Source organism: Sebastes fasciatus, chromosome 1 (assembly GCF_043250625.1).
Source record: "Sebastes fasciatus isolate fSebFas1 chromosome 1, fSebFas1.pri, whole genome shotgun sequence".
Classification (NCBI taxonomy): Eukaryota; Metazoa; Chordata; class Actinopteri; order Perciformes; family Sebastidae; genus Sebastes; species Sebastes fasciatus.
In genome coordinates this window covers 1,053,086-1,078,555 of record NC_133795.1, presented here as the reverse complement: position 1 = coordinate 1,078,555, position 25,470 = coordinate 1,053,086, and the positions used below count along the sequence as shown (strand labels likewise).

The 25,470-nt window shown below is 45.0% G+C and overlaps 3 protein-coding genes and 1 non-coding gene across 12 annotated transcripts in view; 2 read left to right on the top strand and 2 right to left on the bottom strand.

Annotated features, from left to right (window-relative positions):
* Positions 1–8,413, top strand: part of znf831 (zinc finger protein 831) — a 123,908-nt gene extending 115,495 nt beyond the window's left edge. Inside the window, exon 6 of one of the 2 annotated variants that reach the window (XR_012592335.1) lies at positions 7,564–7,662. Coding sequence is in view for 1 of the 2 variants with exons in the window: in XM_074621520.1 (XP_074477621.1) it covers positions 7,564–7,995 (432 nt within the window). In the remaining variant the exon portion in view is untranslated. Of the gene's footprint in view, positions 1–7,563 lie in introns of both variants that reach the window. The other variant, XM_074621520.1, reaches the window with a different exon arrangement.
* On the top strand, positions 1–10,902 carry slc2a10 (solute carrier family 2 member 10). 4 transcript variants are annotated; one of them, XM_074632248.1, is made up of 6 exons: positions 1–465; positions 2,295–2,375; positions 4,378–5,592; positions 7,085–7,207; positions 8,425–8,560; positions 9,312–10,902. In XM_074632248.1, exons 2-6 carry the CDS (start codon positions 2,372–2,374, stop codon positions 9,394–9,396), a joined length of 1,563 nt encoding a protein of 520 aa, XP_074488349.1. In that variant the 5' UTR covers positions 1–465; positions 2,295–2,371; the 3' UTR covers positions 9,397–10,902. The 4 variants fall into 4 exon arrangements, with proteins under 4 accessions (XP_074488349.1, XP_074488097.1, XP_074488177.1 ...); XM_074631996.1 differs by having other exon boundaries at positions 1–732; XM_074632076.1 differs by having other exon boundaries at positions 1–800.
* LOC141766082 (casein kinase II subunit alpha) lies at positions 3,231–25,470 on the bottom strand. 5 transcript variants are annotated; one of them, XR_012593577.1, is made up of 15 exons: positions 25,261–25,373; positions 22,011–22,315; positions 21,809–21,920; positions 21,610–21,711; positions 21,453–21,509; positions 19,736–19,786; positions 19,386–19,445; positions 18,364–18,447; positions 16,520–16,630; positions 14,518–14,619; positions 13,364–13,464; positions 12,986–13,134; positions 12,779–12,865; positions 11,891–12,331; positions 10,953–11,773 (listed from the first exon to the last, which is right to left on the bottom strand). XR_012593577.1 is itself a non-coding variant. In XM_074632889.1 (14 exons), the coding sequence occupies exons 2-14, from the start codon at positions 22,109–22,111 to the stop codon at positions 3,268–3,270; spliced, it is 1,140 nt and encodes a 379-aa protein (XP_074488990.1). In that variant the 5' UTR covers positions 22,112–22,315; positions 25,261–25,377; the 3' UTR covers positions 3,231–3,267. The 5 variants fall into 5 exon arrangements, 3 of the variants coding, with proteins under 3 accessions (XP_074488990.1, XP_074488729.1, XP_074488864.1); XM_074632889.1 differs by lacking the exons at positions 10,953–11,773; positions 11,891–12,331 and adding an exon at positions 3,231–3,290 and having other exon boundaries at positions 25,261–25,377; XR_012593586.1 differs by lacking the exon at positions 21,453–21,509 and having other exon boundaries at positions 25,261–25,470.
* Positions 19,550–19,689, bottom strand: LOC141780490 (small nucleolar RNA SNORA57). The gene has a single exon (XR_012596673.1). It is a non-coding gene; the product is annotated as a small nucleolar RNA SNORA57 (small nucleolar RNA).

Here is a 25,470-nt window from a genome sequence, read left to right as displayed (position 1 = left end):
TTGACTTATTTATTCATTTATTGAACTACATTGAGTAATTTATATATTTATATTTACATTATTTACATATGTATGGCCTCATTTATGTATTTGAATGTAATGGTATTCCATATCCTACCTCAAAGTGCAGTACTTGAGTAAACTGTGGTGAAACACACTGACTTCTTAGTTCATAATAAGTTATTATTTCCTATAAATGAAATGATCTGATCATAATAATAATCTCATCTGACTGCTCCTTTAACCAGCTGTTCTGTGGTGCGTTCAGGTTCAGCCGGTTCTTTACAGGACTTGAGTCAGTCAGACAGTCAGTGAGATGTCTGTCGACCTCTGGCGTCAAAACTTCTCCACAAAGTTTCTCCTCTCTGCAACCCGACACTGACTCCTGTTCTGCCACGTCGCTTCCAGACTAACAGGAGTTTTCCTGGAGTTTGTTTTTCAGGACATCTCCTCATCCTGCAGACGGTGAGTCTCTGAGCAGAACATCATCCAGTCTACAGTTCTTCAGAGGATTAAAGAGTCTTCAGAGCAGCATCAGAACCAGTCTGACCAGTCTAACCACAGCAGCTCCAGGAACTGGGAGAGATAATAACGGCTCTATTGTCTCCATCAGGAACTATCACTAGTATTAGTATTATTAGTTTCCTGCAGGAACTGCAGACAGGGAGGACTGAACTGATCATCTACTGGAACAACTGCTTTTATTATTAACTGAAGGAGATAAATCCCAAAGTAAGTACATCTACTCAGTGCTGTAGTATTTATATTGTTTTCCACTTTATACTTCTACTCCACTACAGGTAGGAGGGAATATTCTACTTCTTACTTATTACACTACATGTATCTGACAACAGTTACTTTACAGATAAAACATACTGTATAAAGCTCATCAAATATGATGCATTGCTATATATATATATATATATATATATATATATACACACACTTACATATTATTTTCCTCATAATAGTAATAATTTTAGCTATTCATTTTAATAAATATTCCATTTTCCTCTCAAATGTATGGCTTTAATCTCTAATATTTTATATTATATAAAAAAATATATATATATTATATAAAATATTAATATTTGGTGGGGGTAAAGTTACAACTTAATAAAAAAAATACAACTTTATATTTGTACTCTTTTGATTTGATTTTATTCCTGTACAACTTTTTCCTCAAAATATTATGACTTAAGTCTCAAAAATCATTTTTTGTCCTTTTTAACAGTAGCTCTAATACGTGTATATATATATATATATATATATATGCAGCTACCCAGCAGTATGTAAAGTAGTTCTCCTCTGTACCCGCCACAACATGGACATGCTGCAGTAAAAATAATTATTATTATAACACCCACAGGGTCCATTCTGCATGATTACTTTCCTTTTTAAGTATATTTTTTACTTTATATTTTTATTTTTAAGGAAATTTGTAAGTACATTTTTATGTACATTTGTAAGTTTTTTTATGCACATATGTAAGTACATTTTTAAGTATATTTTTCATTTTATATTTTTATTTTCAAGAATATTTTATTTTATATTTTTACTTTTAAGTATATTTTTATTTAAAATTTGTATTATCATTTCATTATAATTGTAAGTTGTAACTACTTTTTATGTAAATTTTAATCACATTTTTAAAATATATTTTAAGTATATTTTGTTTTTATATTTTGATTTACAGGCACATTTTAAACTATATTATTAAGTGCATTTTTTATTTTATATATATTTAAATACATTTTTACGTATATATTGCATTTTTATATTTTTATTTTATATATATTTTTTAAAAACATTTTAAACTATATTTCTAATTGTATTTTTTACTTTATATTTTTAAATATATTTTTAAGCATATTTGCACTATATTTTTCATTTAATATTTTATTTTTAAGTATATATTTTATTTTATATTTTCAAATACATTTTTAAGAATATTTTTATTTTCTCTGACATGTTCAGTTCCTGTGTGTGGATGTCTGAGTAGTTTCCTCCTGACTGCTCTGTCATTATCAGGTGATGTTAATAATAGAAGACTAAACTGAACTGAACACTCAGTCGTGTATTTTGTTGAGCTCATCTCAAGTGGACTCACTAATGAAATCATGGCAATCAACAAGAGGGTTGTCATGGCGACGGGGCTGCAACAGGCTCCCTGGTCTCTTCTATGAGCAGCCGGACACGAGACTCCCTGTGGGTGACAGACGGAGCAGGAGAGCACCTCCGTATCATCATCATTATTATTATTTTCCTATATTTTGATGTTTTATATTTCACAGAGGATGAAAGGTCTTCCAGGAGGTGAATCCAGACCTGAACAGTCTGACTGAGATGTGAATGTAACAGGACAGAAGCAATGGGTAAGTTGTTAGTAGATGAGTGATTTTCTATTGTAAAGCAGTTACTGTAATGAACTCTGCAGAGAGTTTAGTTTTACTCTGATGTAAAGTAAAGAAAGGAAAGTAACAAATGCATGATATACATTATTATTATATTACTACAGGGCTGACTAGTGTGACCACTTTAAAGTCAGTGCAGATACCCACAGAAGTGGACGTAGTCACCGCAAAGAGTTTAGAAGCAAGGAGACGAAACTCCAGTGTTTTTTGACAACAGCTGCAGTCCAAAATGGCGGAGGCGAGCTCTGCTGCAGGGCGCTGACGTTGCAATGGAACGAACAATTGACTTTCACTTCTTGGCGATAGACACTATGTTCTTTGGTCACTGTGATGTCACAGTTTGTGGACTACGGTTTTGAAGCCTCGAGTTCGGCATTTTTTGTCCGTCACCATCTTGGTGTTTTGCAACCAGAAGTGACAGAGAGGGCGGAGCTAAGTGCAACCCGACGCTCAATAAGATGTTTTCAGGAGACCAAAAATGTTCTAATTAACTGTGATGAAGTGAAAACACACTGTGAAAGGGTTAAAGATGTAAGATGAAAACACGGTCAACTCCCAGACCGGACAACGCCGTGGTAGCGACCTGTCAATCAGCAGGTAGCCCCGCCCTAAAGCATCCTCTGCTTAATGGCCCATTTGACTCTAAATGGGACCATCATTTACTAAATGAACATCATGCTGTATTGAAAAAGACTTGAAACATAAACTCATGTTTACAATGTTTACTGAGGTCATAAATCAAGAGAGAAGTAGACTCATGTTCTCAGAGACTTCTATAGAACCAGAGGAGTCGCCCCCTGCTGGCTGGTAGAGAGGATGCAGGTTTAAGACTCTTCAGCTTTGACTTCACTTCTCAGACGGCCTCGCTGGTCGCAACTGAAACATAAACTACATTTAGACCATCAGGGGGATTAAAAATCAGAAAACCCTTCAAATCAAACAGATGTGCAAAGAATTGCAGAGAACTGCTCTCAGCTTCATTTCTCCTCATATGAATGGAAGACGGGGTCATTTTTATTCACTATTGAGATTCAGCAGCTTTCCTTTGGCTTTGTGTCGGTGAGCCTCATTTACATTTCTGTCAATAGATGCTGCACATGAGAGACTGTCAGGTTAATGTGAGTAGCAGCTGCACAACAGCTGGAGGGATGAACGTTACGTACATCCTTCATTTTAATCAATTTCTATTTATTTTCCAGTCACTTATTTACTTACTATTACTATTATTATTATCATTGTTTTATTTATTATGATTAGTAAATAAATAAATAAAATAAAAAAATAAGAAATTAAATTAAATTAAAGCATGGAGAAACACCCAAACAAACAGCCCAAATAATAATAATAATAATAATAATAATAATAATACATTTTAGAAGTAGGTAATAGGTAAGTAAATAAGTGAGTGGAAAATGAATTAAAATTCATTAACATAATAATAATCATGATTATAAAGAAAGGAAGTGCATAATATGATAATAATAAGATGATTATGTTACGGCATGTTCTTGGTCTTATTCATTGATATTGTACGATGCAGTGATTCTGTATCTTGGTGAACGAAGAACACGCATGATTTAATTAAGTCAATTAATAAAACGGCTCATTCTAAGCTGACGAAAACAAAAATATTCTTATTTTCAGACATACTTATTAATATAAATGCTGCACACTGGACCATAATGAAACTAAAGACTTTTTAAATGGCCACTTAGAAGTCAAATCTACCGTCTAGAAGACACACAGATTGACTTTGTATTTATTAATTTGTTTATGGAGTCAGCCTCTAGTGGTCTTTAGTGGTGCTGCGTCTTCAGGTCTGGCTGCAGCCCTGATGCTGGATCTGAGAGTCTCACAGTGAATAATGAATCCAGATGATCAGATGATCACCATCTATATCATCTCTGTTGTTAGGAGTGCTCTTCTCTAAAACTAAACCATCTGCATGTTGTCCGTCCTCCAGGGAGCTCCGTCCTCCTGCTGGCCGGCCTGGTGTCCACGCTGGGCGGTCTGGTCTTCGGTTACGAGCTGGGCATCATCTCCGGCGCTTTGCTGCAGCTCAAAGCCGAGTTCAGGCTCTCGTGCGTCCAGCAGGAGGCGCTGGTCAGCTCTCTGCTGGTCGGAGCTCTGCTCGCCTCCGTCGTGGGCGGCTGGCTGATCGACCACCGCGGCCGCAGGACCTCCATCCTCCTCGGCAACGTGTTGCTCCTGACCGGCAGCATGGTGCTGCTCGTCGGCTCCTACTGGGCTCTGGTGGTGGGCAGGATGACGGTGGGCTTCGCCATGTGCATATCCTCCATGTCCTGCTGCATCTACGTGTCCGAGATGGTGACCCCGGACCGCAGGGGCCTCCTGGTGACGCTGTATGAGGCTGGGATCACTGTGGGCATCCTGGCAGCGTACGCCATGAACTACATCCTGTCTGACTCTAGCGGAGGGTGGAGGTGGATGTTTGGGTTCGCCGTCGTACCGACTGTTATCCAGCTTCTCTCCATCTGGTTCCTTCCATCCAGCACCGAGGAGTCTTTGTGCCAAAGAGACCTCGTGAGTTCAGATGTCTGCTCCAGTGTGGAGAACAGGAAGTACAACAGCGTGTACCTGTTCCAGCGTAAAGACAACATGAGGACTCGGACCGTCATCGGCCTCGGGCTGGTTCTGTTCCAGCAGTTCACGGGTCAGCCGACCGTCCTCCTCTACGCCTCCACCATCCTCCACTCGGTGGGCTTTCAGAGCGACGCCTCGGCCGTGCTGGCGTCCGTCGGTCTGGGCTCGGTCAAAGTGATCGTCACTCTGACCTCCATGGTGTTTTCGGACCGGGTGGGCCGGAGGCCGCTGCTCATCAGCGGATGCTCCGTCATGGCGCTGTGTCTCATAACCATCGGACTCCTCAGTGGACCGTCATCGATGAACGCTGAGAGAGCGTGTAGCTCTGAGGACTTCAGCGTTAACAGGACAGACCTGCCTCCTCTACCTGTCGGTAATCAGTCAGCTGTTGACTCACCTTTAGATAGAAGACTCTTCAACAACACACAAGATGAAGCTGTTGATGAAGTCAGACAGAAACCAGCCGTCTCTCCTCCGGCGTCTCCTCCCAGCGTCCGCGGCTCAGTGGTGAACTGGATCATTCTGGTGTGTTTGATGGCGGTCGTCAGCGCGTACTCCGCTGGATTTGGACCAAGTTTGTATATTCATTCAAAATGTTCTTCTTTAAGGTCCAGTGTGTAACATGACAGGGATCTATCATCTGTAATGGAATATAATATTCATAACTATGTTTTTTCATTAGTGTTTAATAACCTAAACTAAGAATCGTTGTGTTTCCGTTAGCTTAGAATGAGCCTCCATATCTCCAGAGGGAGCCGGTCCTCTTCACAGAGTCCTCCATGTTTCTACGGTAGCCCAGAACGGACAAACCAAACACTGGCTCTAGAGAGACACTTTCATGTTTCTACGTTACCTGAAGGCCACCGTAGTGCTCCGTAGTGCTCCGTAGTTCTCCGTAGTTCTCCGACGCGGTGGTGAAACTGCGGTAACGTGAGCCGCAGAGTGTTCAACCGTGCTACCGCCAGCCGCCGTTTCTCCTAAAGTAGTGTTATTATGGTATGGATGACCTCTGAGCGTGCTGAACGGCGTTACCACGGTTTTACAGTCTGCAGCTCACGTTACTGCAGTCTTGTAAAGGGAGGAGTGAGCGGAGGGATACTCAAGTTGGTTGCAATCTGCAACCACACCACTAGATGCCGCCAAATCCTACACACTGTCCCTTTAAGTTTAAATATAACAGTTTTCATTCTGAATTTAAAGCAACACAAGGAGATTAAAATGAGGGCTGTCAAAGTTAATGCGATAACGCATTAACGCAATTTGCAATTTTAAATTAACCTCTAAAATATCCAACAGGCCGGCGTCTTTCGGAGGTCGTAGCGGCTCAGTTCTAAAGCTAGAGTGAAGATCCTGGTATCATAGTAAACTATAGAACCTGATGAATCCATCGGTACCAACCAGGTCAGACCAGCTGGTCATGAAGGAGGTTAAATAACGCTCCAAATGTCATGTCCATGTTCAAAGAGGTCCCTTGACCTCTGACCTCCAGATCAGTGAATGTAAATGGGTTCTATGGGTACCCACGAGTCTCCCCTTTACAGACATGCCCACTTTATGATCATCACATGCAGTTTGGGGCAAGTCATAGTCAAGTCAGCACACTGACACACTGACAGCTGTTGTTGCCTGTTGGGCTGCAGTTTGCCATGTTATGATTGGAGCATATTGTTTTATGCTAAATGCAGTACCTGTGAGGGTTTCTGGATCAATATCTGTCATTGATTTGTGTTGTTCATTGATTTACAATAATAAATATATACATACATTTACATAAAGCAGCATATTTGTCCACTCCCATGTTGATAAGAGGATTAAATACTGGACTAATCTCCTTTAAGGTTCATTTAGAACAGATAGAAGATGCGGGACTAAATATGGACCATCATGCGATTAATCATATTTAACTATTTTAATTGGTTGACAGCCCTAATTAATATACAACCAGCCTAAATGAGTAAGTATTTTCGAGCCTGCAAAGAGGCCTAATGTAGCTTTAGATGCCATCATGCAGCACAGAGCCTCACCTGTTGCAGCAGGTAATCAGTATTGATTGTGTCTCTGTCCAGTGACCTGGCTCCTCCTGACGGAGATATTCCCGGCTGCTATCAGAGGACGAGCGTTCGCTTTCACCAACTGCTTCAACTGGGCCGCCAACCTGCTGCTCACCTTCACCTTCTTGAATTTCATCGGTGAGTTCCCGTACACCTTTTTCATGACGGACATTTTGACGAGTTGCAATAACATTAATGATGGTTCTGTTCCCAGTCAGCCAGCGAGTAAGAAGTGATTCAGTGATTCAGTACACGTGTGCTTTTCACTGATTGACAACTCTAAATGTTTACCGTGTAAAAGCACAACTCAATCTAATTAACTTTAAAGCTGCTAAATTTAAAATTCAGAGCATTAAAAGTTCTGTTTGTAACTTCTTCCAGGTATAAATCATTGCTGGTCGGTGTCTCATGGTCTCTCGTGTGTCTCATGGTCTCTCGTGTGTCTCGTGGTCTCTCGTGTGTCTCATGGTCTCTCGTGTGTCTCCGCTGTTCAGACTCAGACTCCAACACAAACTCCAGTGAAGCACCAAAACCTCTTGGTTGTATCTAGTGAAGCTGTTAAACAGTGTTGGCCGCGGTCGGAGGACGCGGAGGAGACCGTAGCTTTGGTCTCCAGGACCGGAGTCTCTGCTCCTCTGCTCCTCTGCCTGCCTTCACTCACACACCGTGCTCCTTCTCTCTCTCTCTCTCCACCTCTCACGTGCATGCTGCTCACTGCACACTGCAGAAGAGTTAGTTTAGCTCTGAGAATATCTAGTGAATGTTCAGTCGACGTTTGTGCAGAAATAACTGCTGCAGCTCCTCCAGACCAACAGAGGTTTCCCGTGTCTGGTGAAGTGACGGGGCTCCGCAGAGAGAAACGTTATCGTCTCCGACCAAAACTCCGGCGTCTCCCCCGTTCCCTCCGGCCGCGGTCGGGAGGCTGAGGCGGGAAAAGCCAACACTAGGATCAGCACTGATTCATGGAGAGACCTTGGTCTGGTCAGCTAACAGGACGCTGACTTTAGTTGACTTAACGGACACAGGTGAAGCTGTTAACACATTCTGATTCTTACAAACAGTCCCTTTAATGAAGCAGCAGATCTGCTGTGTGAAGATGTAGATCAGAGGATGGAGTCCCTCTCCCTCTGTGTGTCCTAGTTATTGTGCTTATACGGCAGTTACCGCTGACAACGCCGTCCTGTCCCACCCTCATGTCTTTCACTTCTTGGCGTTATTTGTTAGCGCTGTTAGCATCGTTAGTGGCCATGTTGAGAACTGTGTGGAGACAATCCCTCAATCATAGATGTGCTTCCTTCTTTAGTTTCCAGTGAAATGACGTCCAGCAGAGACTGAACGGTGTTTTCTATCAACAGATGCCGTCGGTCTGTCGGGGGTGTTTCTGGTGTACGGGATGACCTCGGTGGCGGCGGCGGTTTTCTTCTACGTCATGTTACCAGAGACCAAAGGCAAGACTCTGGAGGAGATCGACAAGGAGCTACGCATAAACAAGTACGACCTACGACCCCGTAGTCTGATGGGAAACACACAGGAGGGGATATGGGGAGTGTGGGGGGTTAGCGGTTAGTGGTTAGGAGATAGGAGTTAGGAGTTAGGGATTAGGAGTAAGGGGTTAGGGGTTAGGAGATAGGAGTTAGGGATTAGGAGTTAGGGGTTAGGGGTTGGGAGCTAGGAGTTAGGGGTTAGGGGTTGGGAGCTAGGAGTTAGGAGTTAGGGGTTGGGAGCTAGGAGTTAGGAGTTAGGGGTTAGGGGTTGGGAGCTAGGAGTTAGGAGTTAGGGGTTAGGGGTTGGGAGCTAGGAGTTAGGGGTTAGGGGTTGGGAGCTAGGAGTTAGGAGTTAGGGGTTAGGGGTTGGGAGCTAGGAGTTAGGAGTTAGGGGTTAGGGGTTAGGGGTTGGGAGCTAGGAGTTAGGGGTTAGGGGTTGGGAGCTAGGAGTTAGGAGCTAGGAGTTAGGAGTTAGGGGTTAGGGGTTGGGAGCTAGGAGTTAGGGGTTAGGAGCTAGGAGAGTTAGGAGTTAGGAGTTAGGAGTTAGGGGTTGGGAGCTAGGAGTTAGGGGTTAGGGGTTGGGAGCTAGGAGTTAGGAGTTAGGAGTTGGGAGCTAGGAGTTAGGGGTTAGGAGCTAGGAGTTAGTGGTTAGCCTAACTGTGTATTGATCAATCCATGGTGCTGTCCGTGGTGCTGAAGTAGCAGACAGATGTTCATGTGCGATGGCGTGCTGAGACGCGTGTCCTTGTGTTTTGCAGGTTTTACCGCGGAGAGGAGTGCTGTCGCATCATCAGCTGGAGAAACACGTCACCTCAGTACCAGAGATTGTCTCTGTCCAGTTAACACTTCAGAGTGACTCATATGATGTCATATTGACATAAATACCATCTGAGTTTTACACTGATAGTCGGCTTTCCTCTGTTGCACTTGATATAGTGAATATACAGTACGTATATATAGTGAATATACAGTCCGTGGTATCTTTGTGAAACCTGCTAACAGTGTTTTTTCTGTGTGATCATGTGTTGTTGCTGTCAGACTCTTTTTGGTATTTAAGGACCAGTGTGTAACATTTAGGGGGATTTATTGGCAGAAATTGGAATATGATATTAATAAGTATGTTTTCTTTAGTGTATAATCACCTGGAAATAACAATTGTGTTTCCGTGACCTTATAATGAGCTGTTCATATGTCTCTATAGCGGGTCCTCTTCACAGAGGGTTAGGGAGGGTCAGGACCTCTAACGGAGGTCAGAGCAGCTTTAGCTGCTGTACTGGGACGTATTCTCCAGTGAAACTGAATATTTGAGCGGTGCACAGTAACGAGAGGGATTTAAATCAAATCCTTTGCATTTGATTGGACCAATAAAAATGGGTGGGATTAGACTGTAGAGTGATGAGGAGCTACAGAAACCAGACACCCCCCTCCCCCTCATCACTACAGCTGCAGATGGATGATGGACGGATGTCATGGGGTTACTGGTTGAAGTGGGAGATGTTAGCTGATGGAAGCACATGTAGTTTTACAGGAAGATGATTTTTATACAAAAACATTAAGAAATGTTTTGTCATTTATTTTGCATATATTGTTAAAGGGACTGTTTGTAACTTTTTAAGCATATAAATGTACCGGGTCGGGACATGTGCGCTCGCATATGCGCGTTCGCGTGAAGCCGCTGCCTTTCCTCCTCTGCCTGCTCGCCTTCACTCAGACAGCGCGCGCAGAAATAACTGCTGCAGCTCCACCAGACCAACAGAGGTTTCCCGTGTCTTGTGAAGTGACGGAGCTCTACAGAGAGAAACGTTGTCTCGTTACCGACCGGGTGCCGTTGTCTCCCTGTTCTCTCCGGCTGCGGGCAGAGAGAACAGGGAGACACGCTGCAGAGCCCCGCTGCCTCAGCCTGCGCTGAGACAGGAAAAGCCAACACAAGGATCAGATCTAAATCATGTTCATGGAGAGACCTTGGTCTGGTCAGCTAACATTACTGCCAAGCAGCTGAAATATAGAGTGATATTGTGCTTTTAGCTGACGTGTGTCTCCTCACTGTGTTGAGCGATGCTCCTTCAGGTATATTTAGAGCGAGCAAGCGCGAGCCCGACTTTCGTTGATTTCACGGCCACAGGTGTCGCTGTTAACAAGACATTCTGAAAGTTACAAATAGTCCCTTTAAAAAGGTTAAAAATGGCATTTTTCCATCTCATCTAGACTTATTAAAAACTCTGAACTCATCCTTTAATTTATTTTTTAAAAATCCATAATTTGCACTTTGTAACTGATGTAATGTAATGCCATGTGTGTGTGTGAGTGAGTGTGAGTGAGTGTGAGTGTGTGTGAGTGTGCAATGTGTGTGCGTGTCAGTGGTCTGTATGAACATGACAGACATGAATCAGTCACTGATGTACCTGATAAATAAAACACGTGTTTATTTACACAAATCTCTTGAAACACTAGTCTTCTACAGAAGGACATAAAAATATATACAGTGATGTAGGGACTCAAACGGCTCCGCTCTGCTCCATGTTCACATGTTCCCATTTATTTGCATTTGTCAGGTTTTTGAGATGAAAAAGAAAAGATGCGTTATGTACAGCAGCGTCTAAAACGTACACGTTCTGGCACTAGAACACCGGGGACCCTTCAGGTGCTATTCACCTCCAACCAACATGTTGGTGGAAGCCAGTCTTACTCGTGTCACTACACATAACTGAGCTTTCCTCCGACGCCGACAGCACTTCCTGTTGTCGTCTTATTTACTAGAACCCACGTCGTCTCCGTGACGAACTCCCCCTGAACACAACACGGTTTGGTCGGTCTCTTCTTCCAACCAACGGAGTAAACTTTGGTTACGTCTTGAAGTAATTCAAGGAAGTGGAAAAGCAGCACGTTTTGAGAAACCGTTTCTTTGTAGAACCTGAATGAACCTTACCTGGCTTTGTAAGAGATCCGACGCTAGAGCGGACCGAACCAACGTGATGTGATGAACCTCGTCCGGCGGTCCACAAACGCTTCAATACAAAACAAACTAACGGATGACGGAGAGGCGCGTATCAAAAGAAGACTGGTGATCTGGTTTGGTAAGAAAAGGCAAGACAGAACTACTCAGGCAGAGAAAGTGTTGAAGTGTCATCGTGTTCACGTACACCTGAACAGCACCGAGCATCTGGAGGGCGTTCACGTACACCTGAACAGCACCGAACATCCGGAGGGCGTTCACGTACACCTGAACAGCACCGAGCATCTGGAGGGCGTTCACGTACACCTGAACAGCACCGAGCATCTGGAGGGCGTTCACGTACACCTGAACAGCACCGAGCATCTGGAGGGCGTTCACGTACACCTGAACAGCACCGAGCATCTGGAGGGCGTTCCCGCTCGTCAGCTGTTTGTGACGGCGCCGCGGTAGTAAACTATACAGGATGTGCTCCTTTTGGTCCTGATAGCCAGCATCTCCTCCTCCTTCCTTCTGCTGATGGACTTATTGATCACAATCCAAACTAGAAACACAGCGTGGACGACACTCGCTCTCAGACAGTTAGGTTGGATGTTGGGTGAGGGCTGGCAGAGTGGCACCTGTCTAGTTTCTACCCTGGGTGGAGGAGGTGGAGGAGGGAGAGCCTTGGGAGGAGGGGGGAGTGATGAGGGAGGATTTGGGTTGGAGGTCACTGCGGGGCGCCGGCAGCAGCGGGCACCGGGGTGCTCAGGACGTTGGTGGCAGCAGACAGGACCGGCGAGCCAGTGAGGGGGCCGAGGGCAGTGGAGGCTGGCAAGGCAGAGATACCTGAGAGGAAGGGGGGGGGGGTGGGAGAGAAGCTTAGAAAACTAATACAAGATACTGGAAGTCACATGTGAACTAGGGCGGGGCTATCCATCAAACCAAAACACTGCGGCACTAAGGCCGGCCGCTCACTGCACCATTTGAGCTCGTTTCTGGACCCAATTTTGAGACACACGACCGGATTTCAGCTTCATCAGGCTTCGTTTGCCGTGCAGTGGGTGTTTTCACATTAGGTACGATTGATACGTACCTTGCCCGAGTACGATAGATATAGTAAAACAAAGCTTGGTTGCTATGGGAAGAGCATAGATACCGGCTTCAGTTACCGAAAATATTTTAAATATAGTGTACAATTAAGCCTTTCTTTTAGGTGTCTAAAACACGTTTAGCTGCTGCAGAAACATTACAGAGTGTTTGATCTGGATAGCGGGGCAGTGTAATCTCTCTCACCAGTGATCATGTTGGCTGAGCTAACAGCTGTGTTCCCACTGGGCATGTTGGCTCCGGCCACACGAGACTGATCCTTCACGATGGGGACTGCAGGAACGACAGGAAGAAAGAAAGACAGCACTTATTATGACATGACCTTTACTGATGGTGATGTCATTCTTATAAACATAAAAAGAAAACCACTGTGTGTTTCTGAGGGCATCGTACAGAAGTAAGGGTGATCCATGGCCTCGCGGGCGGTCAGCCGGGCCTGGTGGTCGTAACGCAGCAGCTTGTCCAGGAAATCCAGAGCCTCTGGGCTGACCAGGTGCTGGTTCTCACTGTGGACGAAGCGCTCCCACCGCTTACGAGAATGCCTGAAGACAAGAGACACATTTAAAAAACGATTTACACTGAAAGACCACAGACGGACAGTTGATGTGATAAATGATGTCTGCGTGGAGCAGGGATCAACTCCAGCTGGTGTGTCGTTATTTTTCTCCAACATAAGTGCTAAGTACAGTTACAAAACAAAAGCCCTCCTATCCCAGACACCATCATCATCATCATCATCATCATCATGTGACGGCGATAAACAGCGCTCACCTCCCCAGAATGTCGTTGAAGCGAGGTTCCAGCTCGATGTTGTACTTGTCGATGTAGTCGTAGAGGTCTTCGGTCCCCAGGACCTTCGCTATTCTCACCAACTACAGGAGCACAAACCATCCGTCAGCTCTGTGAGAGACACTTTAACCCTTTCAGACACAGATCTACAGTGAACCCAGACAACTCCGTTACAGAAGGTACTGGCCACTCTCATGAGATCCATACATGTAGAGTTAATATTGTATATTTGTCTGTGTGGCGTTTATGGAAAACGCAGCGCTTCAGTGGACTTTTTAACACCTACTGCGCAATCGCCACGTTGCACGATTTCACGTTTTTCTGTGCGAGCCGCGGCGCTCGAGTCTGCTTGTCTCGGTCCTCTGCCTCACGCTCCACCTCCCCGACGGTGCTGGCGAGACGAGCCGGTGGTGCGCCCGAACCCGCGGGGCCGGGATCCCACCTCAGCCGGGACACGCCGGCCCTCACTTTCATTGCGCCACGGGGTTTTGCTTGCAACCTCTGACTCTGTGTACAGCATGACGCGGTCGGGGCGGTCGACAGTCACACCGGGAGGAGGGGGCCCCATCCCTCCCCGGCGGGGAGAGAGGGCGCAGCAAGCCCTTTGTCCACGGTGCGGCGAGATCTGGGCAGGGAGCGCTGTAATGCTGCGGCCGCGAGCCACCTTCGCCCCGAGCCGGTCTGGGGGACTCCCCGTCCGTCGCTCACACCCTCCAGCTGGCTGTTAACGACGGTCTTTAGACACAGAGAAGTACTCGTATCGGTACTCGGTATCGGAGAGTACCCAAATGTAAGAAGTATTTGTGCATCCCTAGACGCAGGTGAGGGAATCGTGGATGCAACTAAGAGACTAAAGAGACCCACCCCTAGTGGATGTTTTTGCCAAATTTGAAGAAATTCCCCTCAAGGCGTTCCAGAGATATCACATTCACGAGAATGGGACGGACGGACGGACGGACGGACAGTCAGAAAGCACAAGTCTTCCGGCCGTTGGCTGGTCACTGGCGCGGAGGCATAAAACTTCCACAAGTCAAAGCTCGCCATAACGTGTAGCGTTCCGATGAAGAGAATAGTGTGTTGCCTTTACAGTAGAGCAGCTACAGAACGCCAGCAGGAGACGCCTGCCTTGTGTTTACCTGGTCGTAGTTGTCATGGCCGTGGAAGAAGGGCTCCTTCCTGAAGATCATGCTCGCCAACATACAGCCCAAGCTCCACATATCCAGACTGTAGTCGTACATCTGAAACACACAGTACAGGTCTCAAAGGGAGCACAGACGGGATTACAGCAGAGAAATCAACATTCCCCCGAGATGCAACTCCATCACATCCATTGTATTTCGAAGTGGTGTGTTATGGATACGTTAATGTATACATAGAAAAACATCAATAAATGCAAGGTCAGCAGCAAACCCCTACTCTGCTCTGAAACACTGAAATCTGACCAGCAGCGTCTCAGATTACGTCTGTCACAGATAATCAAGACTAAAGCAGAGCAGAGGACATCTCAACTAACCCCCTCAGATACACACTAACCCCCTTCAGATACACACTAACCCCCCTCAGATGCACACTAACCCCCCTCAGATGCACACTAACCCCCTCAGATGCACACTAACCCCCCTCAGATGCACACTAACCCCCCTCAGATGCACACTAACCCCCCTCAGATGCACACTAACCCCCCTCAGATACACACTAACCCCCCTCAGATGCACACTAACCCCCCTCAGATGCACACTAACCCCCTCAGATGCACACTAACCCCCCTCAGATGCACACTAACCCCCCTCAGATGCACACTAACCTCCCTCAGATACACACTAACCTCCCTCAGATACACACTAACCTCCCTCAGATACACACTAACCCCCTCAGATGCACACTAAACCCCCTCAGATACACACTAACCCCCCTCAGATGCACACTAACCCCCTCAGATGCACACTAAACCCCCTCAGATGCACACTAACCTCCCTCAGATGCACACTAAACCCCCTCAGATGCACACTAACCCCCCTCAGATGCACACTAACCCCCCTCAGATGCACACTAACCCCCCTCAGATACACACTAACCTCCCTCAGATGCACACTAACCCCCTCAGATGCACACTAAACCCCCTCAGATGCACACTAACCTCCCTCAGATACACACTAACCCCCTCAGATGCACACTAAACCCCCTCAGATGCACACTAACCCCCCTCAGATACACACTAAACCCCCTCAGATACACACTAAACCCCCTCAGATACACACTAACCCCCTCAGATGCACACTAACCTCCCTCAGATACACACTAAACCCTCTCAGATGCACACTAACCTCCCTCAGATACACACTAACCCCCTCAGATGCACACTAACCCCCAGATGCACACTAAACCCCCTCAGATACACACTAACCCCCTCAGATGCACACTAACCCCCTCAGATGCACACTAAACTCCCTCAGATGCACACTAACCCCCTCAGATGCACACTAACCCCCTCAGATGCACACTAACCCCCTCAGATGCACACTAACCCCCCTCAGATGCACACTAACCTCCCTTAGATGCACACTAACCCCCTCAGATGCACACTAACCCCCCTCAGATGCACACTAACCCCCCTCAGATGCACACTAACCCCCTCAGATGCACACTAACCTCCCTCAGATACACACTAACCCCCTCAGATGCACACTAACCCCCTCAGATGCACACTAACCCCCCTCAGATGCACACTAACCTCCCTTAGATGCACACTAACCCCCTCAGATGCACACTAACCCCCCTCAGATGCACACTAACCCCCCTCAGATGCACACTAACCCCCTCAGATGCACACTAACCTCCCTCAGATACACACTAACCCCCTCAGATGCACACTAACCCCCCTCAGATGCACACTAACCTCCCTTAGATGCACACTAACCCCCTCAGATGCACACTAACCCCCCTCAGATGCACACTAACCCCCCTCAGATGCACACTAACCTCCCTCAGATACACACTAACCCCCTCAGATGCACACTAACCTCCCTTAGATGCACACTAACCCCCTCAGATGCACACTAACCCCCCTCAGATGCACACTAACCCCCCTCAGATGCACACTAACCCCCTCAGATGCACACTAAACCCCCTCGGCTGTACCTGATAGTCCACCAGGAGCTCGGGTCCTTTAAAGTAGCGGGAGGCCACTCTGACGTTGTACTCCTGTCCCGGGTGGTAAAACTCGGCCAGACCCCAGTCAATAAGGCGCAACTACAGACACAGAAAGGAAGCAGTTCAAAACTACAGACACAGAAAGGAAGCAGTTCAAAACTACAGACACAGAAAGGAAGCAGTTAAAAACTACAGACACAGAAAGGAAGCAGTTAAAAACTACAGACACAGAAAGGAAGCAGTTAAAAACTACAGACACAGAAAGGAAGCAGTTAAAAACTACAGACACAGAAAGGAAGCAGTTAAAAACTACAGACACAGAAAGGAAGCAGTTAACTAGACACAGAAAGGAAGCAGTTAACTACAGACACAGAAAGGAGGCAGTTAACTACAGACACAGAAAGGAAGCAGTTAACTACAGACACAGAAAGGAGGCAGTTAACTACAGACACAGAAAGGAGGCAGTTAACTACAGACACAGAAAGGAGGCAGTTAACTACAGACACAGAAAGGAAGCAGTTAACTACAGACACAGAAAGGAAGCAGTTAACTACAGACACAGAAAGGAAGCAGTTAACTACAGACACAGAAAGGAAGCAGTTAACTACAGACACAGAAAGGAAGCAGTTAACTACAGACACAGAAAGGAAGCAGTTAACTACAGACACAGAAAGGAAGCAGTTAACTACAGACACAGAAAGGAAGCAGTTAACTACAGACACAGAAAGGAGGCAGTTAACTACAGACACAGAAAGGAGGCAGTTAACTACAGACACAGAAAGGAAGCAGTTAACTACAGACACAGAAAGGAGGCAGTTAACTACAGACACAGAAAGGAAGCAGTTAACTACAGACACAGAAAGGAGGCAGTTAACTACATTAACAGCTACAGACAGACAGTGAATGTATTACTGTTCAACAGGGGAATAATACATTTCACACAACACATGACTGAATTAAAGAGTCCAACAATACAATGGGGAAATGAACAGATGTAGAGATGTAACAGCCAAACACAAAGCCACACAAAGACACAGGAACTTTACTTATGTGTTGAGGAGCTGCATCATTTATTCAGACAAACTGACGGGCAACTTTACTGCTATTTTCCTCTCCGCTCCGATCGCCAACACGTCTGCTCTGAGCCGCCGTCACTCTCTCGACCACACACTTGTTACGCCCACTCTATGTCCAGGGCTATTCCCTTCTCTTATAGCGTGACGCCGGCCTGCCAGAACTTTCTGTAATCGGTCCCAAAGTCCAAACCATCCAAAAAATTGCTTTCACACTAGAAACAACCGGACTGGGGATGTCACGATACCAGAAATCTAGTAGTCAATACCAATACCAGTGAATTTCCACGATTCTCAATACCCAATTTGATACCACAGTACAAAAAAACCCAACAACAATAAATCCCCTGTACTGTAATTCAACACGTACTCTTTTATTAAAAACGTTTGAACATTACAAAACAACAGAGGCATGTAGCCTTTAAGTAATAAATAAAAAGAATCAACCTATTTAGTTCATTTTGGCGTATCAGCGGCATGTTATCGTTTGTCAGACGACGGACGCTACATACTGACCATGAACGCATCTGGTCCGTCAGCTCAGAGCAGCAGGAGTCACATTTCACACACGAGACGAGAGAGAGTCGACAGGCCGAGAGATGGCGGAGGATTTGTTGTCGAAGCCAAAAGCAAACGCACCTATTTGGCAATATACACGTTTAATCCCAACGCTATAAGGGAACTCTAACGTTAATGAGGTAATCGTCGAACTTGAAAGGCCAGACAAAAAGAGGTTTGAAAGGGGCCTTAATCACTCACCTTGCGGTGTTCATGATCGATCATCACGTTATGTGGCTTCACATCTCTATGCATGATCCCCATGCTGTGGCAGTAGTCCAGAGCCTAAAAACAAGAGCAAAGGAACTTTGTTATCCCCGTTTCTTCTTCCCAGTAATTCCAAATCAGCAACAGATTACAAGAAGATGCTGGAAGAAAATACACAACACACAGTGACTACGTTTACATGCAGGGTTACATGATCTGAGGAGGAGAGTGAAGTTGTAAATACAGAGCGGGAGGAGGAGGAGGAGTCTTCCGAACCCCAGATGAGGAAGAACTCTCATTACAACATGACCAGGCATGGATTGCACACTGTAGTTTATTTTGTTTTGTCAGATTGTTTTAAATGTAAAAATGAGTAAATCCTGCTGGAGAAGTCGTCTTTTTTCTGTTGGTATGCCCTCAAATACTAATTTGTGTGATTTGATATCACTGACTGAAGTCAGGCTGGTATTGATTTGCACCTGTTAAACTTTAAAACCTGTAACACTTGAACTTATTGTTCTCAGGAACCTTAAAGCTTCCATTTTTAAATAATTTAACTTTATAACTCGCGTGTCGTCTCATGTGAGGCAGTGGTTTGTGTTTGTGTGGAAGTTCTAAATAAAAGAAGAATATAATCAAATGTGATGAAGTATGGGATGGTCATTTTAAACCATTTCTTAACTGAGTTTACAGAACAATTACTGTATCCTGATATATACAGCTGCTGTGATATTAAATTATATATACCGTGATAGAACATTTGGGTCATATCGCCCACTCCTAACAGCTGCATTTAAATATGAATATTCATTTTCATTAGCCATGTGAAACAGATTAGTAGGAATATTGTCATTTTCAGAATAAGTGCGTGTAAACATAGTCAGGGTCGATGGACTAAACCGAGGCTTGTTACTGTACATGTGTTGTTTAAGGACTCCCTAAGGCTTCACCGCCCTCAGGAGGTTTAGAGGTTATAGGTTATGAGCCGACAGGCAACTGAACCACGGAGGACTCACCTTGAGGATCTCGTACATGTAGAACCGGATGTCGTAGTCTGTCAGGGTCTGGTACAGTTGCTGGAAACCAAAGCAATGTCATTAGGCTTTTCCATGGTAATAATGTTATACAGTAAACAGGCAGCACACATTCAGTTACACATCACTCATCAATGAAGCTGTGGAAATGTGCCAGCGATTGAGGATAGAACCAGAAGATGGTAGACTTTCTGGCACCGAAGACATAGCACTGGACTTTCATATCCCTCCATCACATACACACACACACGTGTACGGAAAACAACGAGTATGCCAAGAAAGGAGGTTTCCATAATCGTCATGGTTTTATAGAGTAAAGAAGAAGTTCCTACCTTGAAGTCTGTGTTGTTGACATGCTCAAAGACCAAGGCGGGCGTCCGGGACTAAAAAAAAACCCAACAGTTTGTGTTTTAATGAGTTGAAGTCTCAACCAACGATATCTACCACTAGGACCAGTTCAGTTCATCTACTGGACTGAAACAAGCAACACTGTAATAAGCTGTGGTACTAATTCAAACTAATCAGGCAGCCACACTGTGAGCAACAATATAAAGCCCGTTCATTTTCTGAAAACAAGTAAGCAAAGAAACCGAGCCAGCAGACCACAGCCGTCACTGAACAATCATGTTCTGAAAGTCCAGTTTCTCTCGTTTAATCTGATGAACAAAAGGTTTACCACTTTCACCACTGATGATGTGTAATACAGCCGTTCAGAGCTTCTATATTTCTAGTTAAGACATCTCCAAAATGGGGTTTGAAGAGCAGCTGAATCACAAGTAGTCTGCTGACTAGACCCACAAATGACCACGTGTTGCTCAAAGTGTGAACTAGAGCTGCAACTAACCAACCAACATCATCTATTAACAGTTTTATATTCTATTAATCAGCCTTTAAAGTCACAAGTTGCCAGAGCTCAAGTGATGTCTTCAAACTGTTTTGTTTGTCTGAGCAACAATCAAATGTATTTAAGTTATAATGATGTAAATAAGGAAAATCTGAACATTTGACAGTGTTTTTACTTCATGAATGCCTTCATGCCTCGGTCAGCAATTTATCTTCAGTCAACTCGTTAATGGACTCATTGGATGCTTCCTAAAGCAGGCCTCTCCCCAGGAACATTAATCACAATAAGGGAAGAAGGCTAATTGTATTATTTGCAAGTATAGGAATGTCACGGTGAGGACGTTTTCCCACCGGTTAGTAAACTCATGACAACACCGGTGTTACGGATTACACCGGACATTTTACAAGAAAAGATGACAACATGTGTAGCGCCCTGACTTTTATCTTTAACGCCACGCACACCGGCTGTGACCGCTCCGTCCTCTTCACAGTGATTACCTCATTAACGTCATGGTTCCCTAATAGCGTTGGGTTTAGATCTGAAATATTGCCAAATAGGTGCTTTGCTTTTTGCTTTGACGCCAAATCCTTCGCCATCTCTCGGTCTGTCAACTCTCTCGTCCCGTTTGTGAAATCTGACTCCTGCTGCTCTGAGCTGAGACTCCGTACGGAGCAGACACTTTCCCTTTCAGTTAGTAGCGTCCGTCGTCCGACTATCTATTGATAACACGGCACTGATACGCCAAAATGAACTAAATGGGTTTGATTTCTATGAAAAAGCAAGAAGGCGGTGGGTAAGTAATGTAATCGGTATATGGAAGAACACCTTGTAACACCGACTACCGCGGCAAGCCTGTTGCAAGTCTGTCTTTGCAATTAATTGTTTAGTTTATAAATGCCAATGCCAACATCATAATATATTAACGGTGTATTGTTGCTCCATTCTTTGGAGAGAGCCCGGACACAACATAGAAAATACAAGGCTGTATAACATTCATCTAACTTACAGCTAGAGATGTCACAATACCAGACATTTAGTAGTCGATACCAAAATCAGTGTAATTCCACGATTCTCGATACCAATTGGATACCAGCGTAAAAAACAGAAGTAAGAATTTCAGAAATTTGGCGTGGACTTCATACCGCAGTTATCGGTTCTCGTGACATCCCTACTTACAGCCACAGCTGGATACATACTGTACTTACAGACACATACTTCGCAAGCGAAATCGATAAGCTTGCACAGGTGGTGGGCTCGCCACGCTATTGGTACAGTAATGATAGTTCAGAACCAGCATGCACAACACAAGTTTGTTTTTATAAAACATAAATCATGTCTTGCCAATCAACATACTAGACTTACCACGGGGTCTTTCACAATATCGATGAGGGAGATTATGTTAGGACCTCCACGTAGGTTCTCCAAAATCTTGATCTCACGCTTGATTTTCTTTTTCTTTACAGGCTGAAGGGAAAAGGACGAGGCAGAGTTGGGCAGATGGGATTAAATGATTCAATCAGAGCCACGGTTGATCAAAGCCTCTGTCTCTGTATAGATTTACCTTTAGTATCTTCACCACCACCTTCTCATTGTTGGTGATGTTGATTGCTTCAAAGACTTCACTGTATTTGCCTCGCCCGAGTTTACGCACCAACTGAAAGTCATCCTGATTTCTGAGAAGGAAAAATCAAATCAAACATCATCAGCTGGGTTGAAGAGTTGCATGCTGTAAATGTTGTGTTAAGGGTCAACAAGGTATTTACCCCCATTCAACCACGTGGGACTCGTAGTCCCAGTACTCCCTGGGCCGGTGAGTGTTGACCTCGGTGTACACTCGGGCCCGGCTCGGCACGGGTCCTGACATGTCCGACAGCTTGGCAGATGTGGTTGGCAGATCTTACTGCAGCGGAGGACGGTTGGAGTACAGGGAGGATGGGTGGGTGGGAGGGAGGGAGGAAGAGGAGGGAAGGTAGGGGACGAGGGGGGTTGATCCCAACAGGGCAAGGGGCTTGGGGGGGGGCTTTGCCTGAGGACGGGGGGAGGGGCCACCAGGGGCACGGTGGGATAGCTGACAAAGAAAGAGGAAATTAATGATTACATCACGTGTCAGCCGTGTCTCCATCCATCCATTTACAAAAGACATGAAATGGAGAAAAGCCACAAATCCTCACACCAGTGCATGTTTGGCATTGTGCCTTAAAGGGAAGGTTTGGGTGTTTTGAGGGTAAGATGGAGCATCAGATCAACAGGCGGGTTGTTGCAGCATAAGCAGGCACTGTGCCAGTCTGTTGTGGTGAGGAGGGAGCTGAGCCTCCAGCTACAGAATGAGCTCCAACCTTCTCCTATGATCATGAGCTTTGGATGGTGACCAGATAGAAGTGGCTAAAATTAATCCCATCTCTAGCTGAGCGCTCACTTTAAACATTGCCACTGACTCCTGAAAGTATTGACAGCCTGTTGAATTACTAGGGCAGGACGGGATGAGCTGTGTCATTATTGATCTCATTCAAAAGGCTAAATCCATTCATTGAAGGACACCACTGACAAACCATCAGAGCAGCATCTTCACAACCCACATTAACTTGGGATAAGAAAGGAGTGTCATCCTGACTAGTATATGAACGTAACGTTACTAACGTCACTAACGTTGAGTCAGTTGTTCCCAGCAGACTATCGTTAGCTGCTTTATTTAAATCATTCTTGTCATCTGTCGGTTTCTGTTCTAACTGATGTTTCCCTCCAGGTGAAGGTTGAGTCTCTGGTAACCAGAGATCACTAACCAGCTGAAGTTAACAAGTTAACCTCACATCAACACATCACATCACTAAACTATCTACTGTTATCACACAGAGATGAGTGTTATCATACAGATGAGTGTTATCATACAGATGTGTGTTATCACACAGAGATGAGTGTTATCATACAGAGATGAGTGTTATCATACAGATGTGTGTTATCATACAGAGATGAGTGTGTTATCATACAGATGAGTGTTATCATACAGATGAGTGTTATCATACAGATGTGTTATCATACAGATGTGTTATCACACAGATGAGTGTTATCATACAGATGTGTGTTATCACACAGATGTGTGTTATCATACAGATGTGTGTTATCATACAGATGTGTGTTATCATACAGATGTGTGTTATCATACAGATGTGTGTTATCATACAGACTCATCAGATCAGAGTCAGATGAAGTTTCTTATTGGTTAAAACAAGAGGATGAATTGAATCCTCTAAATTCACATTAACATTAATACCTGCATATTGTGAATCCAATAATATAGAATAACAGCTGATAATCCTGTAACACTCAGTGATCTGTTATAAACTAGCTCTGTGAATGAACCTCCTGCAGTCTGCAGTCAGAGCTAGCTTTAGAGAAATAACCACTAAATGACATTAAATCATAACTCAGAGCTTCAACAGTCGTCCGGTATCTAAACGCTCATCGATGATGCAGAACTGATGTTTTTAACCAGTTTAACGTTAAATAATCAACCTTATAGTTCAGCATTCATTCAAAGTAATGCGACATTCCTCATGCTAATGCTAACGTTAGCATTAGCACTGCAGCTTTAAAGGTGTTTATTAACGTGTTCCTGCTGTAGTTCAACAAGCTGCTGTAGTTCAACAAGCTGCTGTAGTAGTTCAACAAGCTGCTGTAGTTCAACAAGCTGCTGTAGTTCAACAAGCTGCAGTAGTTCAACAAGCTGCTGTAGTTCAACAAGCTGCTGTAGTTCAACAAGCTGCTGTAGTTCAACAAGCTGCTGTAGTTCAACAAGCTGCTGTAGTTCAACACGCTGCTGTAGTTCAACTAGCTGCTGTAGTTCAACAAGCTGCTGTAGTTCAACACGCTGCTGTAGTTCAACACGCTGCTGTAGTTCAACTAGCTGCTGTAGTTCAACAAGCTGCTGTAGTTCAACAAGCTGCTGTAGTTCAACAAGCTGCTGTAGTTCAACAAGCTGCTGTAGTTCAACACGCTGCTGTAGTTCAACAAGCTGCTGTAGTTCAACAAGCTGCTGTAGTGTCAGATGCTCATTAGTGAGTCAGACCAGCCGGCTGGAGGAACTCTCTGAGAGCAGGAGCTAACTGATCAGCTGCTAGCATGCTAACGTTAGCATGCTAATGCTAGCTGATTTGCGGTTTTCGGACTCATTCCTGTAGCTGTTAGCTCTCTGTAGCTGTTAGCTCTCTGTAGCTCTCTGTAGCTGCTAGCTCTCTGTAGCTCTCTGTAGCTGTTAGCTCTCTGTAGCTGTTAGCTCTCTGTAGCTGCTAGCTCTCTGTAGCTCTCTGTAGCTGCTAGCTCTCTGTAGCTGTTAGCTCTCTGTAGCTGTTAGCTCTCTGTTAAACTGTTCACACTGGCCATCCTCTGACCTCACGGAGAGGATTGACAACCAAAAACGGTCAAACATGAAACATTACAGTTCCAGAGACCTAAACAAAGGAACTCCATCACCATCTCTCTGCAGCATCTTCATGAAGTCAGGACCACTTTCACTTCACTTTAATGCCCAGTCCTAGTCTGTTGGATCCTGACACCCTGAGTTCATCATCAACAACATCAGGACTCCACAGCTCCGTCCAACAGGAGCACTGCTTCTGCTGGTATTCACATTTTACATTTCTGCCTCTGCAGAATAACGAAACAGATATTAGGAGACATAGCACAAAGCTAATGCTAGCATGCTAACGTTAGCATGCTTCCGTTAGCTCCGTTAGCTCCCGTTAGCTCCCGTTAGCTCCGTTAGCTCCCGTTAGCTCCGTTAGCTCCGTTAGCTCCCGTTAGCTCCGTTAGCTCCCGTTAGCTCCCGTTAGCTCCGTTAGCTCCCGTTAGCTCCCGTTAGCTCCGTTAGCTCCCGTTAGCTCCCGTTAGCTCCGTTAGCTCCCGTTAGCTCCGTTAGCTCCCGTTAGCTCCGTTAGCTCCGTTAGCTCCCGTTAGCTCCGTTAGCTCCTCAGAGTATCATGTTAATCATCATCACAGAATCACTGAGTTCATATTTACCCCCTTTGATCAATACGACTGAGAGTCTCCCAGAGAGCTGAGTGTCTTCAGACAGCGGTCCTCTGTCCTCTCCTCCCTCCGGTGTCTCTCTGTCTGTCTCCGGTCTGTCTCTGTCTCTCTGTGTCTTCAGACAGCGGTCCTCTGTCCTCTCCTCCCTCCGGTCTGTCTCTGTGTCTCTGTGTCTCTCAGCAGCTGGTGATTTCTGCTGTC

Coding starts and splice junctions, on each gene's coding strand:
- slc2a10 (XM_074632248.1), top strand. Junction 5,593..7,084: donor CTCCGCTGGATTTGGACCAA/GTTTGTATATTC, acceptor GTCTCTGTCCAG/TGACCTGGCTCCTCCTGACG. Junction 8,561..9,311: donor AAGGAGCTACGCATAAACAA/GTACGACCTACG, acceptor TGTGTTTTGCAG/GTTTTACCGCGGAGAGGAGT.
- LOC141766082 (XM_074632628.1), bottom strand. CDS start 22,111: ATGTCAGGACCCGTGCCGAGCCGGGCCCGAGTGTACACCGAGGTCAAC. Junction 13,465..14,517: donor GCCATGACAACTACGACCAG/GTAAACACAAGG, acceptor GTGCTCCTGTAG/TTGGTGAGAATAGCGAAGGT. Junction 13,135..13,363: donor TTCAACGACATTCTGGGGAG/GTGAGCGCTGTT, acceptor TCTTGTCTTCAG/GCATTCTCGTAAGCGGTGGG.